Here is a 15850-nt window from a genome sequence, read left to right on the forward strand (position 1 = left end):
CCAGGCAATTCTACATGTAGCTTAAGATGGCCACTTTTTAGAACAAAGCGACCAATCGATATGGAGTCTTTACCCCGGCTTATATAGGTACCTAGTACCTACCGTACCTACAACGGGATCCTTGGCAAATCGGTCTAGCGCCCCACAGAATTCAGTTAGTTCACCTTTTAGAGTTACTATTTAGAGGGTACAGAGTTATCCACTTATTCCGAAGCTATTTCGCAGCCTTGCCCAAGCAAAGTGAAAGTTTCGGGATAATTGTCAGCCTCGCCATCGCCATCGACCTTTCAATTTCCAATTTCCACCAGGTTATCTATCAATCCACTTTCTACGACGAAATCCCTCCAACGGTACGGCTATAATTTCGTTGGTCTTGTCGGAGAAAGTCCCGACAATAAAGGAACGGACTAATATCCTGATCCCTAAGCTTGCGCCCCGTTACGCCGCACCCAAGCGCCTTGAAGCTTCCCTCTCGGTCCCTCCCACCGAAAAAAAAGAGCCGCCACAAAGCTTCGGGAATCCCTCGTATTAGGCATTGACCACCCGAGCGAAGTTTCAGCAACATACAATACAATTCTTATTCTATCTATTTTCCTCAATTGGTATACTGACCATTCTTCTCTGCCTCGTATCTATCCTTGTTCTTCCGGAACTGGCCGCATCAAAGGGGAAACGGGAAACCGCCTACACACCCACACCCACCCAAAGAAACGACCGTTTTTTGCACCTTTCCAACGACGTACACACGGCACATAAAGGCGTAGCAATATTAATTGCACTACGCTACGCTGGGTTACTTAGATACGATCGACCAATCAACAAAAGAGAGGGAAAGGGGAAAGAGAAAGAGAGATGTCGCAGACTCCCGTCAAAGTCCCCGCGTCGGCGGCGTCATACACGCCCGCGACGCAAGACCAAGATCTGCGATCGCAGATCAACGCGCTCCTGATACGAGAAGGGCACATAAATAAGTAAGCCAGCGTCTCCCACCCCTGTTCCCACCCCCTACTTCTTTTCCCCCGATCTTCACTTTGTTCCCCGTGTTTCCCGGATCTCGCATCCGCCACCAACAGCCATCAAAGCAGATGGACAGAGAGACAGACATACAGATAGATAGAGAGATGTATGGATGGACGGATGAATGGATAATTGGATAATTGGATAAGAAAGACAGAGAGAAAGTCGTTCGCTAACGTGTTGGGGCGTCTTTTCGCCCCGTTTCCCACCCGCAGGATCCAAGAACACTTTCTGCACTCGCTCAACGCGCACCCCTCCAACTGGCCCTCGGCCGTGCAATCGCACGCGCTGGCCCTCCTGCGCAGCGGCGACGTGACCACATTCCCCGCCCTCGTCCGGCGCGTCCTCGAGGACGTGCGGCACGACACGGCCGCGGCTACCGACGGCCCCAACAATAACAATAACAATAACAACAACAACAACAACTCCACATCTTCCACCGCCAATACCAATTCCAACACTACCACTACCAATGGGAACAACGGGAACACCAAGACCAACGGCAATAGCACCGCCGCCACCACCACCACAGCAACAACAAGTAACACGGATGGCAGTCTAGCCGTCCCCCAGGCCGTCGTCGACGCCGTCCTCAAGGTCGCGCGCGAGTGCCTCGAGAGCGTCTGCGAGGTCGACGACGGGTCCACGGCCGGCTAGGAGCGGCCGGGACCGGGTGTTGTTGGGACCGGCGGCGGCGGGGACGGGGCAAGAGTAGTAGTACCCGGGGGAGGAGGAGAAGTAAGAGTTGGCGTTGGCGTTGGCGTAGCGGGGGGAGGGTATGATGGAAGCTGTGACACTACTAGCAATAACAACAACAAGAAGATGATAATGGTGGTGAAGAAGAAGCAGCAGCAGCAGCAGCAGATGAAGAATAGCAAGCTCAAGAAAGAAAGGAAAGAGAAGAAAATAACGACTGCAGCAACAGCAGTAGCAGCAGCAGCAGCAGCAGCGAGAGGAAGAGGAAGAACTAGAAAAGCGAAATAATTGAGGGAGGATGAAGAAGGAGAAGAAGAGATAACGAAACCGAAACCCGAGCCGTCATGCCATGACCCCTTGACGTCTCGTCTCGGTAGGTAATAGGGAAGGGTGCGTGGTATCGAGTCCAGAGGAGAGAGAAAGGGAGAGGGAGGGAGAGCTATAGCATACATACACATACACACACACATACACACATATACACATCCACTCCTCCCCATGAAGAGGAGTATCCGTCTCTGATTTATAACTACCTAGGTATCCCAGGAGAAAAGGAGAAGGAGAGGAATATCGGAAAGAGGGACGGACAAACTTTCCCTCATCTCTTCCCTCATCTTTTCCCTCTTCCTCTTATTTTTCTTCTCCCTACTACACAATTACCACCACCACCACCACCAATTCCTTTAGGTAAACCTACCTACCTACCTACCTACTTATTTATTTATATGTTCTCAAAGCTTTATGTTCATTTTCATTTTCTTTTTTCTTTTTTCCTGTCATCCGAACCGCGGCCGGAAAGGCGGAAGGGGGAAAGGGGAAAGGGAGGGAGAGAGGAATAGGAGCATCGGCGTTAGTTAGCAAATTCTCGGGTTTTCATGTTTTTATACCTTAGGTACCTTTTTTTACCTACATACCTCCTTTCTTTGTTTTAAAGATAGAGAGAGAGAGAAAAGTGTACGAAGGAAGAACAGTACGGCATACGTTGGAAGGGTGGGAGGGGGGCAACTCTTTTGGTGTTTTGATCCGTAGTAAATGGTTACTTTACTATTACTCAACTAGACATCTCTTCGTGCGTATGCCTACTTGGGTAGGTAGATACTTACCTCTTATTGTGAGAACAACGTGCTATGAATGCTGTGTTATCAACATGGTCGTTAGTTGTACGATTCAAGTGAAGAATAAAGTAGTAACCATGGGAGGGGAACGTTAAGTTACGATGTTATTTTACGCTATGTGTTTCATTACAACACCTAAAAGTATCATCACATCATTATTCACAAGTACGAGTATAGCTAGAGCGCAATTGATGGCGATGCAAAATCAATTTGTGGATCTATCATAAACTAAGCTGCCTACCGCAACGCGGTATACGTATAGCTACTCTACTTCGCCTTAATCAGGATGAAGCATCTCTTGCAAAACTAGCACGAGACAAAACAGCCATGCTTCTGAGTGCGCAAAGAAAAGTAGACGCATCACGTTCCTAGCACCCCGATGGAATCAAATCTATCAGATATACGAATTCCTTGGTCGGGCAACCAGGGGGATATCGACTTGAGATTTGGCATCCTTAGTGTTGCCCTGTGTTGTCATTAATGTTAAACCGCATCGTAAGCAAAGGAATTAGAGTACAGAGGCGGTGCGGGGGAATGTTGTCCAACCACTGAATGGCTGACAACTTAGTCGTACAGACCATCGTCGTCGCCAGCCTGGCCGAAGTTGTCCCCGGAGCCCGAGCCTGCACCGGCGCCAGCATTGGCAGCAGGGAATTTGAAGAAGGCGCCGGGTCCGGCGTTCTTCATCTGCTGCGCGAAAGCCTCATATCGGCGGATCTCAACGTCGTTGACGGATCTTCGGGCCATTTGCATAGCTTCCTCAAAGTGGCGTTTCGTCAGCTCAGGAACAGGGTCCTCGACATCTTCATCGACGTCCATGTCGCCGGCCCCTTCAGCCTCGCGAGCACGTTGTCGCTCAATGTCGATAGTGATAGATTCCTTGATAGCGATCTTGACAGCACGCTGAGTGATAAATCCGAGATCAGCACCGGAGAATCCGTGCGTCTTGGATGCGATATAGTTCAGGTCAACATCGGAAGACACCGGGGTCTTGCGAAGCTGAGCCTTAAGAATGCTGAGACGGCCAGCCTCGTCGGGCAAAGGCACGTAGATCAGCGAGTCAAGACGACCCGGACGGCACAAGGCCGGATCTAATTGCTCAGGTCTGTTTGTTGCTCCGATAACGAAGACGTTCTTCTTCGAGGTCATACCATCCATTTCTGTTTCGTCATGTTAGCAGCGCAAATTTCAATGGGGACGGTGAGAAAGCTTACCAGTGAGAAGTTGGTTGACGACACGATCCGAGGCACCACCAGCGTCTCCAACAGATCCACCACGAGCCTTGGCAATCGAATCCAACTCGTCCAGAAAGACGACGCAAGGAGCAGCCGCACGGGCCTTGTCGAAGATGTCTCGGATGTTACTCTCGGATTCACCAAACCACATACTCAATAGCTCGGGGCCCTTTACTGAGATGAAGTTGGCGGCACATTCGTTTGCAACAGCCTTGGCCAACATTGTTTTACCCGTACCAGGTGGTCCGTAGAATAGGACACCACGGGACGGAGAAAGACCAAATTTGAGGAACTTTTCGGGGTGGTCGACGGGGTACTGGACGCTTTCCTTGAGGTCCTGCTTAACCTCCTCGAGACCTCCAATATCTTCCCAGCGGACGTTGGGAACCTCGACAACTGCGACTTCGCGAAGGGCAGACGGGTTCGACACACCCAAGGCGAATCGGAAGTTCTCCATAGTGACACCTAGAGAGTCTAATACTTCGGCATCGATAGTGTCCTCATCAAGATCGATGAGGTCCATCTTCTCTCGGATTTGCTGCATAGCAGCCTCTGAGCAAAGAGCGGCAATATCAGAACCAACGTAACCGTGAGTTTCCGCTGCAATCTGCTCAAGATCGACGTCGTCGCCGAGTTTCATGTTCTTGGTGTGAATCTGGAGAATCTCCAGACGACCGGTAGGGTCAGGAATACCGATATCGACTTCGCGATCAAAACGACCGAAACGTCGCAAGGCAGGATCGATCGAGTTAGGTCGGTTGGTGGCCGCCATGACGACAACGTTAGAACGGGCCTTCATGCCGTCCATGAGGGTAAGGAGCTGAGACACCACACGTCGCTCAACCTCACCGTTTGTCTTCTCTCGCTTGGGAGCGATGGAGTCAATTTCATCGATGAAGATGATGGCGGGCGAGTTTTTTTCCGCCTCTTCGAAGGCTTTTCGGAGATTCGACTCCGACTCACCAGCCATCTTCGACATGATTTCGGGACCATTGATTAGGAAGAAAAAGGCACCAGTCTCATTGGCGACAGCACGAGCCATCAGCGTTTTACCTGTACCTGGAGGACCGTAAAGCAGAACACCACGAGGCGGCTTAATACCGATGGACTTGAAGAGCTGAGGGTGACGCAAAGGCAGTTCAACCATCTCGCGGATCTGGGCCATCTGCTTGCGGCAGCCACCAATGTCATCGTAACCAACTTCGTTAAGGTTGTTTTCTTCCTCTTCACGCTGGATGGGCTCGCCCTCGCAGTGGATCACAGTATCCTGCGCAACAATACCGTACTCGGGAGGGTCAACCTCAACTACCTTGAACTCTACCTGTCTCATACCACCTCGAACGATGAATAGGTCGCCTTGACGAACGGGTCGGTAGGCTTCTCGGAAGTATGGGGCAAGGAATACGTCGAAGAGCGAACCAGTCAGACCTTCAACTGTATCAGCGATGGGAAGCACCGCAATTCTCTTAGCCTGTTAAACTTTATTAGTAAACAGCTTACCTAAACAGAATCCCGTTAGGCAGAAGGCACATACATATTTGATATCAGGGCACGGGTGAATGGTAACAATATCGCCGTGCTTTACTCGCAAGTTGTGGCGAACAACTCGGTTGAGTCGGGCACTGCCGTCGTCAAGCTCGTCGTCTGCAAGGACAATCAAGACAGTGTCCTTTCTCTTCTTGCCTCGGACGAGAACGGTATCGCCACGGAACAGCTGGAGTTGTTCCATAGTGTTGTTCGAAAGTGCGATGATAGAGTTGTCATCGTTGACGGCATCAGTAACCCTAGGTAGAATAGTTAGTAGATACCCAGTGAGATGGTTGATCAAGGTAATACATACATAAGCTGGTTGGGCTTCTTCTTCTTTTTGAGGATGGCGGTCGAGGTGTCATTTTCCTCTTTAGGCTCGGCGCCGGAGACGTCGCTGGTAGCGAAAGTTAGTTAAATCCCAGTTTGCAAGATTCGGATTTTTGGTATTTGGAAACTTACGCCAAGTTGACCTTCTTCTTGTGTTCAGGCTCAGGTGCCATGGTGTTTTCTGGATGAAGAAAAATGTGTTTGGTGAAGGTCGGGCGAGATTGGGGGGGGTTTAGAAGTTGTTGTGTGAAGAACCAGAACCAGAACCACACGGGAAAAGAAAGGTGGTGGGTGAGTTTTTAAAAAGGGGAAAATCGCAAAGGAAAAACTCAATCCTCAGCAAAAAATAGTAGAGATTGTGGTGATCTCTCAGTTGAAAAAAGAGTTATGAGATGATCTGAAATGGGAAAAGTAGAAGTAAGTGATCAAGTTCGGAGTTGAACGTTTCTGACGGTCGTAGTTGTTTGAGCTGGTGATGACGAGAGGTGGAAGGAGCTCGGACCAAGTGGGGGGGCTAGGCTAGGGCCGCCACAGCTTCCAATCACTTCCACAGCCTGACTTGTTGAACCTGTTGAACAAGCCAGATTTTGCCTGCCCGGCTTGCCTGAGGCTTACTAACTGATAACTTATCGACAGGCAGACAAGTCACTACGCAAGCAGGCAATTAGGCACTGTACCTGCATACGTGAGCAACCCCCTCAGGCCCTTTTTTTAGGGGAGGAGTTGTTCTGTATTTCTAATAGTAGATACAGTACATAGTAGAATATTCCAGCACGGAGCTCTGATTTGCAGATAATATGTTACAGGTCTTTATTCAACCCGCGCCGTGTTAGCAATATCTAGGTACCTACCCGAAGTATCCTATTCATCCTCAAGGACTCGAGGCAACCAATACTGTGACACCGTCACCACCTGCACTTGCCTCCTTATAATGCATTGTTTGCGTTAGGTACTCGCCCCGCAGAGAAGTCGCACTGATATGCTCCTCGCCATTACAAATCTTACCTAGCAAATACCTAATTTCAGCACCTTCAGCTTTATATAAGTACCTATATATTGGAACACGACAGAAAGCAGTGTTATCTTAGAAGGCGTAACTTGGCCTCTATATTACCTAGGTAAGTAATTACACAATATGTTCAATTTCTAAAAAGCCCCAGTACATAAGCTTACATTCTATCTTCAGCCAAGATATTTTTTTTCGTAGTAAATGTATCTTAGTATGGTGGATTGTCAAATTAACTTATTGAGACTTTCTCGGCTGTAAGTAATGAGTCCTACATCACTTTTGGATACTTAAGAGGTACTCTAAGATACCTACATATGCTAGGCATGATGCATCGACTGAGTTGCAAGTTCCCCCTTGCGTTAGATAATTACCTAGGTACCTTGTAATAAATAGGTCCTTAAATCAAATTCAGCATTCGGTGGCGCCGGAGACTTATTACACTCGACGGAAAGCAATTTGTGTGTCTCTCGAGGGAGGTTTTACAAAGTCCAAGCTGAATGAATTATGGCACTCGATCTCTCGTCAGCAATGCGATCTTTTGGTAGGCCAATCACGGTACACCCCGCTACACGCGGCAATGGGTCGAGTAAAACCTTAAAAAGCTTTGCGGCGCATGACTATGCTCTGCAGCTTCCATCTGCCAATATCCAACCTCCTACCCCATAAAGTATGGAATGACGTCACCTATCCGCTCGATCTTATCTCTGTCTCTGTCTCTGGAGAAAAAAAAAACTATCCAGCCGGGATATGTATTGTACCCCGGGCAGGTAAAGTGAAGTGCAGTGCCGTGCCGCGCGAAATTTCCAGCATCTGCTGTTTGTTTCCAGGAATGCTTCCCGCCTCCCATAGCTTTAGCCCGATAAGAAGCGATAGATTCCGATGTTTCGTTCTGTAAATTTTGGCGGTTATCACCAGGACGCAGCAAATTTTTTTTTCTTGCAAGACAATTAGGTACGTACCTAATGTATGCTGTCCTAAGTAATGTATGTTGTATGTAATTGGTGTGACATTATCAGCCTCGCTCTCATGTCTAAAAATCCAAAAGGGATCGTATAACTCCACCTCGACCCCATTGTCCAATAATGTGACATGGTGGTGGAAACGTTCATGGATGGGTTGGCGGCGACTTCCCCGAAGCCCAGATACCTACCTAGGTGGGTAGTGTATGAGTTACAAAAGGTCTCCTCTAAACACAGGCAGGTGCAAGAGGTGCAAGAGCTAAATCATGGGACCATTCTCCGCGTCGGCAAGTACCTATACTCCTCAACAGACTACATATGTATCCCGGTATCGTGCTAAGGGTGCATAGTCGTCGTACTAGCGTCGTAGAATAAATAACTTCAACACCAGAACAACCCTTCGTTTACGCACACTAGCTCCACCGTTATCAAGTAAGATAGCTCTGCATGCATACATAGTCGTCCGGGGGGGTCTATGTCTGTGCATGGTTTCGTCGATCCCTTCGATGTTTCTAAAAAAGTATATATCTTGAATATTTCTTCTTAAATATCCCCTTCTCTCTTCTTCAATTCAAATTCTTCATCTTTTGATTCATAGCTCTTAATTTTGTATATTGAGGCAAAAGAGCTGGCGCGTTGTCCGTGTTGTCCCTCCGCCTCTCTAAGTCCCCAGGGTAACCGCTAATCATCTAATCGTCAAGTCTCTAATGTGCTAGATCTCTTCTACCCCCTTTCGTCTCATAATTCCTCAAATACTCTCCCTCTCTTGGCTATTTCTTAACTTGTAAGCTGAGCATTTAGGTTAGGTACCTAGGCGGACATGGCTGCAAGGCAGCCTACAACCTGGGATGAGTACCATCGCGGGGCTTCTCCCGGCCGAAGCGACAGTCCGTCGTCTCTCGGCAATCGCAGCTTTCGCTCTGAGGAGCAAGCATTATTAAGTGACCAGAGTGCTTACGGCCATGATGAAGAACACCCGTCAGGACGAAGGTTGGCAATACTTATCATGGGTTTGCCACCACGTAGACTAATTCCACTCTTGCTACAGGTCTTCTATAACGAATCGTCTTGCTGCGGTGGCCGATATTGGCGGCGTCAATAGTATCAGGTCTTTCGGGAGGAGTTGGCAACGAGCGGCCGCTTTCCCAGAAATCTTGCCGCAGCAGCCAATCTTCGTGTTTGCGCCAGACCAAGAGCCAGTTCAGTCGGTCGACCCTCATCCATATGCAGGGCACGACTTCGAAGCCGGCCACAGGGCTTCTCCCTCGAGGCGAGATATTGAAGCTCCTTCACCCCACGGTGTCGATCACGATGAGCCCGGACTAGGTGGGACGCCCTCGTCACGAATAGACGGTCCGGAAGGCGAAAGGAAACGATTGGGTCACGAATTGTACCGAGCAGCATCACCGTCTGGTTCTCCCCACGATAATTCGATATTTTCCGTGCCGCCGCAATTAGCTGCTTCTCCTCTGGTTGGTAGCTACGGATCCGTTCGAGACTATGGCACGGTCCAATCGGCGGCCAGTCATTCTTCCATGATGCACGCCGCAGATCTATGGCGTCAACAGCAAGAATCAGGAGCAAACGTGCCTGACGGCGAACGGCCTCCAATCCTGGTAAAAGAGGTCGAGCAAGAAGGAAGGCTCGTGTTGGCTGTGGCTGGTCAATCAACTCTACCGCAAACCGTTCTGAACGCAACTAAGTGAGTGAGCACCTCACACCCTCAAGAGAGACCTATAGCTAAATATGGACGTAGCGTACTAATCGGCGTCGGGTTACTGAGCTTACCGATGGGTTTGAAGTATGCCGGTTGGGTTTGTGGGCTTATTGCATTGCTTATGTGTGCCGCATTAACTAGCTGGACGGCGAAAATCCTATCAAAATGCATGAATCGCGACCCTAGCACAATCACGTTTTCCGACATAGCGTACACCTGCTTCGGGAGGAAAGCGCGTATATTGACAGCAGCGCTCTTCACTCTGGAGTTACTTGCGGCTTGTGTGGCTCTTATCGTGCTCTTTGCCGACTCGTTGGCGCTCTTACTCCCAGATACATTCAGCGTGACGGGGTGGAAGATTGTCTGTACTCTGATCCTCATACCCTTGCAATTTGTTCCTCTATCTCTCCTATCTGTTACCAGCTTCGTTGGTGTGGTCTCATGTCTAGGCAGTAAGTATTTTACGAATCTACCGCCACCCAGTGTTTAAAATGCTCACAAAGCGGTATTAGTTATGATCATTGTCTTCCTCGACGGTTTGATAAAACCGCACTCTCCTGGTTCCCTAATAGAGCCTGCCAAGACTTATCTATTCCCTGATAACTGGCTTACTCTGCCTTTGTCATTTGGATTACTGATGTCTCCATGGGGTGGACACAGTGTTTTCCCAAATGTAGGCCTATTCTGAACAAAAACGATGGTTCAACTGGCTAATCGAGACTTAGATTTATCGTGATATGAGGCATACACACCGCTTCAATGAAGTATGTGAATCCAATCATTTTCCCGGTGTGGTTTTAATTAACATTTAAATAGGCAGTAGTATACACATTTAGCTTTACTGTAAGTCTTGGACATCCTAACCAATGAACCAAATAAGTACCTAAACTAAACTAACAATTAATAGTTGGTGATAGATCTGGCTGTGGCCGTTGTGGGATTCCTCATGTTTGGCGATGGAGTCCGCGACGAAATCACGGGAAACATTCTTGAAACCACGGGATATCCAAACGCTTTAAACGTCCTCCTTGTGATCTTCATCGCGATTATTCCTTTGACCAAGATTCCTCTGAATTCCCAACCGATCGTCACAATTCTGGAAGTTTTATTCGGTCTTCGACAACAAGCTGTGGCGGAAGAAACACCTTTAATTGGGCTCTCCAGCCGCTCGAGGGGAGTGCTAAAAGCTCTTGTCCGAGTTTTGACGCTGTGTGTGTTTTTGATAATTGCTATTCTATTCCCGGCGTTCGACAGGATCATGGCGTTCATGGGAAGCGCCCTCTGCTTCACTATATGTGTCACGTAGGTGTTTGAAGGGTTTTGAAAAATACGGCGGTCCGCTAACAAATTCGCAGACTTCCGCTAGCTTTCTACCTGAAATTGTTCGGGCATGAGATTTCTATACGAGAGCGCATCTTTACGTGGATTATCATGCTTGTATCTTTGATACTTTCTGTCATCGGGACTGTGTGGGCTTTCTTACCCAAGAAACTTATTGGGGCGTCCTAGGTGTTGTTGGTATCTGGTAAGCTGGAAACAAAAATTTGTTTAACGGCTAATACTTGGGTACTACATGGGAGGAAACGCATTATATAGGAGATAGCTAATCAATAAAAAATAAAAGCAAGCTATGGTTGCAGTTAACACTTTGCTTTCTTTAACCGGAACCATTCCTTCAAAGCATGGGTTGCCTCGCAATGGCACTTCTCAGCCTTGAAATAGCTATCAGCCGCTCAGGGGCTAGCGAGCTATTACGAGTACAACAGGGTTGAGGATGCGATATTATCGACCCCGGACAAAGATAAAAAGATACATGGCCGCTTCTAAAGAGATGCTTTGGATAGCGTATCAACTGCGTTGAGGCTATTTCTGTTTCTTTCCCCTCTTTTTTCCTCTTTAGATTCTAACTCGAAGTTGTACAGTATCATGACACATACATTAGTATATGCCCATTTAAGGAGTAGTACAACGGGACTACGGTCATGTACATGGTAGTGGTTAACCTGCTAAACTTTCAATATTATCAACAACCTAGACATGTCGTAGCAACTATCTTCGAACATCGACTTATTCAACATTCTCTTACTACGGACGTTCGGTTCCACTCACTTCAATAGTATAACCCTCGTTAATGCTTACTACTACTACTACTACTACCTCGTACACGGCTTAGACCGCACGGCGCCCTAAAAAATTGTAATAGAATCAAGATTTTCTAATCCATGCCTTCGTTTCAAAAAAAAAAGTGCAGTATTAGCAACGTAGCCCCCTTTTAACTAGACACCCAAATGCCGAGTAGGAAGCGTCTTGTGCTTGTCAACACTCGCTCCTCTACTCCATCCCACTCAACTCACCTCACTTCTTTCCGCCACCTCCCTCATCCCCCCTTAATCTCCAACCTCCAACCCCTCCTGAAGCTTAAAGGCCCTACCTAGGTACCTACCGACCGACCTACCTGGGCCCTTCCACTTCCACTTCCCTACCTAACACAAGCAATCCCCATCCCTATCTCATCTCACCGAGGAAGCACAATCTTCAACAGCACGGTGCTCACCGCGAGCGGCTCCCACCACCTCCAGCCGGCGGCGGGAGCGCTCGCGTCGACGCAGAACCAGACCACGAACAGGCAGACGACGAGCTGGGGCAGCGACAGCCGGCAAGTGGGCCCCGCGCCCAGCGCCCGCTGCCGCCGCAGCAGCACGAAGACCTGCCAACACTGCAGCACCAGCAGTATGAATCGTAGTAGTGGCAGCTGCGGTACTATGAATCGTAGTTGTAGTAGTTGTGGTATTATGAATTCTAGTAGTAGTAGTAGTAGTAGTAGTAGAAGTAGTAGTAGTGGTGGCAGTAGGTCGTTTAACGTCGTCGTCGCCGCCGCCGCCGCCGCTAGACGAAGACGACGTAGACGGCCGGGTGGTTCCCGCGGCTGCGTGACAGGCTGGGGCAAGGAATCCAGTGCCGCCGTTGACCTTGGTGTTTCGCTCCCCGTAGACTGGTCGTCTTCCTCTTGCTTCCCGAGCTCGATGGTGGCTACGCGGAGGTGGTGGTGGTAATATCTAGTGGACGGTGGTCTTGCGTGGTAGACGATATCATGTACCGGGTGAGCTAAGCTAGCTAGCTAGCTAGGTAAGGTAGCTAGTTGTATTTCTAACTCTTGTCTTTTTTTTCTTGACTGTTTCAATGATAGCCAATAAAGAGCAGCGATAAGACAAGTTCGTTTTTTTGTCGTTTCCTATCCAGCCGGCAAGGGAATGAATGTATTTAGTTAAGTTGGATTCGACAGGCCGACTTGAAGAGGGCGCCTATCTGGATGGTCTAGGTAGGTATGTACTGGTGGATTTCAGAAGGGGTGGAAGAGATATCGTAACTTCTTGGTTTTAATACCGGGGAGGCGCGATCTCAAGGTCTAAAAAGCTATCGCGTAAACTGCTGCTTCCCAGTGTCATAGTGACGGGATAACTGAGACTATTCCAAGCCCAGCGAGGGAGGAGCAAGGTACACGTTATCATATCTTTAAGGCAACGGTTGATTTACCTTTTACTTAGGTATTTCTCACTTGTTGAAGATTTAGGAGATTGGAGATTAGGCAAATCAGAGTTTAGGCCTTGAAATGGATAGCATAATGATATTCAACGATGGCTCTAAATTATATTCTAACTTAAAGAGTTTCTCATTGGGGTAGTCTTTATATACCTACTTATATTAAGCTTACATTCTCGCAAGTTATAGTTGGTAGGTTAGGTAAGTAAGTAAGTATAATACTAAGAGCTGGTTTATAAGGATATGAAATATATGACCACCAAATGAGAGCCAAGTAAATATTTACATACGGGGTCGTTACGGTAACGCGGCATATAGTTACGTAGGGACTTGGATAGAAAACTCAGTGCAGTTGTGATAATATTCTTCAAGTCTTCAATTTTATTCTCTTTCTTTCTCTCGAAGTAATACTAATTTACTACGGACCCGGGTACTATCGTGAACTTCTTTCCAATACCAGAAGTAATTATTTTTATCACCATCAAATAAAATATACCAACTCCAAACTCAAACGCACTTACTTTAGATACCTAGATAAACCGAACATAGTACCCAAATTCCCCCAATCATATGTACCCATAAGCAGGGTTACATCAGGCCGTTTCAGGGCGGCTGACACCACTTACCTACCCTCTGGGAAGGTAAACCAATCTAACCAATCCGATTCCATCCCATCCCTAGGTACCTCCTATCCTATGCACAAGCGCTGCACTAAAAAAAGCTACATTATGTGCTTTGTACCTTATCCACCTAAGTCCACTCTCAAAACCCCACCCCGGCTTCCAGAACAAACCAAATTCATTCCCTTCCTTCAAATCAAATCAAATCAACCCGTTCCGCCGTCTCGGATACCCGCCCCGCCCCGCACCCGTTCCCGCCCCCACAACGATAGCGGCCGGGCTGGCTACCTTAGGACCAGGTTCGCGGCCAAGGAAAATCATCATCGTCAACCATCCGACTCCTGAGCGTCGAGGTCTCGGCCCTGCGCAAGGACGTTAGCAGCGCAGAACGACAAAGCAGTGGGTAGCGTGGGGGCGAGCGAGCGAGGGGGGGGGAGCATACGTACGGTAATATAGTACTCAACGAAGCGGCGGACACTGTCGCGAATATCGCCGAGATAGGCCGCGCAGTCGGCGAGGCTCTGGCTGATAGTCGCCTGCGTGTCCGTGTCCGTGTCCGCGAAAGCGTCGTCTTCCGCCTCGTCGGCGCTGCTCGACGGCACGAGCCTCGCGGAGGTTGCGCTCGTTTCTGAAGGCCTGGAGCGCTGTCTTCATCGCCTGCTGAGCCTGGATAACGGCGCTCTGAAGGCGTGGCCGTGTTAGCAAGGAGCTGCGCACAAACCTGGCTGGTAAGGGAGATAGACATACGGGACGCGCGTTAGGGTTCCTGTCCAAAGCGCTGCGGAGGTTATCGGCGGCAGCACGGGCGTTGCCGGTCAATGTGACGCAGGGCTTATTCATCTGGGCGCAGGGCTGACATTTAGAAGACGCATCTAAGTCACTTAGTTGGCATAGCAAGAGGAAGTGCGAGAGATGATAGAGCCAACTCATGGGGGGGATCGACGCATTGCACGAGCGTCTGGCCAGGTTCCCAGTTAGCCGCAGCGGAGCTGCAGCGCAGACACACATGTTGGCGATGACGGGGAGCTTCTTGATCAGACATCTTGTATAAAGCTAACTTAGTAATAAACATGGGGGTTAAGCTGAGAAGTAGAAGAAAAAAACCCTCTTACAGGAGAGGGAGCGGGGGAGGTGCTTATAAAGTCATCACTGACGAAAAAGAAAAAAAAACCAGACCAACAACAACGAAGTTCACGACAAACGATATAGCGCGTGAAAAAGACTGAGGTAGAAAGCAGCAAACGCGCACAGCACCACCCACGCCCGTACAGCAAGCGCCTCCTGAGGACAGGAGCACTGCAGGGGGCACGTGACTCTGTCAGGCGTTATGGTGTATTAGGAGGTATTAGGAGATAGACCTACTACATAGTAATAGAACACTATACTACATACACACATGCTACTGTCTCTAGTATTCGCTCTACGTATGGCATATATCACAGGACCTCTCTGACAGTGTTGTAATGGTAAGGTTAAACTACTGTATATGGCTTATTGATAGTTAGTAGAAGTAGGAGTATACGTTATTATGCGATAATGCCATTATTAAGAAAATAGCGATGCCCTTATCGTTCTTTCAAGCGTGCATTCCTTTTTTCTAAATTAAAAAAATAAAAATAACATATGCTTCCTTCCAGCTTGGGGAGAGGGGTGTAAACTATAGCTTTAGGGCGGGCGTGTAAGGTAAGTACCTAAGGTAGATGTGGATGGTTCATTTCGTATTTCTTGTACTAGAATTAAGGGCTTTGCTTCGACAAAGCGAACATTAACACTGGTTCGAGGAGGAGGGTAACTTGAATTGAATTAGTTATATAGTAAATTAGTTTAGTATGGTTATTTTTATATAATAATAAAGAAGAGAAAATGACTGACCTAAAAGGCTACGATAGAACGGATTGTGCTACCAATTGTGATAGAAAAGCTATTGCAACTGTTATTGTTGTAAAAGTAAAGTAATACATTATACATGGTCCGCTAACAGTAAATGTATAAGTACATGCATGTTATGATGTCACAGTAAGGAAACGAGATCTAATACCTGGAAACAAACATCCGCTCAGTAATCCAAGGACAATATTTTTTTTA

General features: G+C 48.1%; 4 protein-coding genes across 4 annotated transcripts; 2 read left to right on the forward strand and 2 right to left on the reverse strand.

Moving 5' to 3' along the window:
- Window positions 1-607: 607 nt before the first annotated feature.
- Window positions 608-1757, forward strand: F4812DRAFT_154737 (uncharacterized protein). Its single transcript, XM_047929750.1, has 2 exons — window positions 608-971; window positions 1233-1757. Exons 1-2 carry the CDS (start codon window positions 853-855, stop codon window positions 1672-1674), a joined length of 561 nt encoding a protein of 186 aa, XP_047787099.1. The 5' UTR covers window positions 608-852; the 3' UTR covers window positions 1675-1757.
- Window positions 1758-3223: 1466 nt separating this feature from the next.
- F4812DRAFT_154774 (AAA ATPase) lies at window positions 3224-6838 on the reverse strand. The gene is made up of 5 exons (XM_047929751.1): window positions 6053-6838; window positions 5904-5987; window positions 5598-5847; window positions 4043-5534; window positions 3224-3988 (listed from the first exon to the last, which is right to left on the reverse strand). Exons 1-5 carry the CDS (start codon window positions 6091-6093, stop codon window positions 3393-3395), a joined length of 2463 nt encoding a protein of 820 aa, XP_047787100.1. The 5' UTR covers window positions 6094-6838; the 3' UTR covers window positions 3224-3392.
- A 1870-nt stretch (window positions 6839-8708) lies between these two features.
- Window positions 8709-11114, forward strand: F4812DRAFT_462497 (transmembrane amino acid transporter protein-domain-containing protein; the record flags this gene model as incomplete). Its single annotated transcript, XM_047938057.1, has 8 exons — window positions 8709-8878; window positions 8937-9590; window positions 9645-10057; window positions 10118-10278; window positions 10331-10369; window positions 10422-10448; window positions 10513-10907; window positions 10961-11114. 8 exons carry the CDS (start codon window positions 8709-8711, stop codon window positions 11112-11114), a joined length of 2013 nt encoding a protein of 670 aa, XP_047787101.1.
- A 1006-nt stretch (window positions 11115-12120) lies between these two features.
- On the reverse strand, window positions 12121-14773 carry F4812DRAFT_467034 (uncharacterized protein; the record flags this gene model as incomplete). The annotated part of the gene is made up of 4 exons (XM_047938599.1): window positions 12121-12723; window positions 14054-14127; window positions 14242-14446; window positions 14513-14773. The coding sequence occupies 4 exons, from the start codon at window positions 14771-14773 to the stop codon at window positions 12121-12123; spliced, it is 1143 nt and encodes a 380-aa protein (XP_047787102.1).
- Between the last annotated feature and the right edge of the window lie 1077 nt (window positions 14774-15850).

This window comes from Daldinia caldariorum (assembly GCF_022478825.1).
Source record: "Daldinia caldariorum strain CBS 122874 unplaced genomic scaffold F4812scaffold_18, whole genome shotgun sequence".
Classification (NCBI taxonomy): domain Eukaryota; kingdom Fungi; phylum Ascomycota; class Sordariomycetes; order Xylariales; family Hypoxylaceae; genus Daldinia; species Daldinia caldariorum.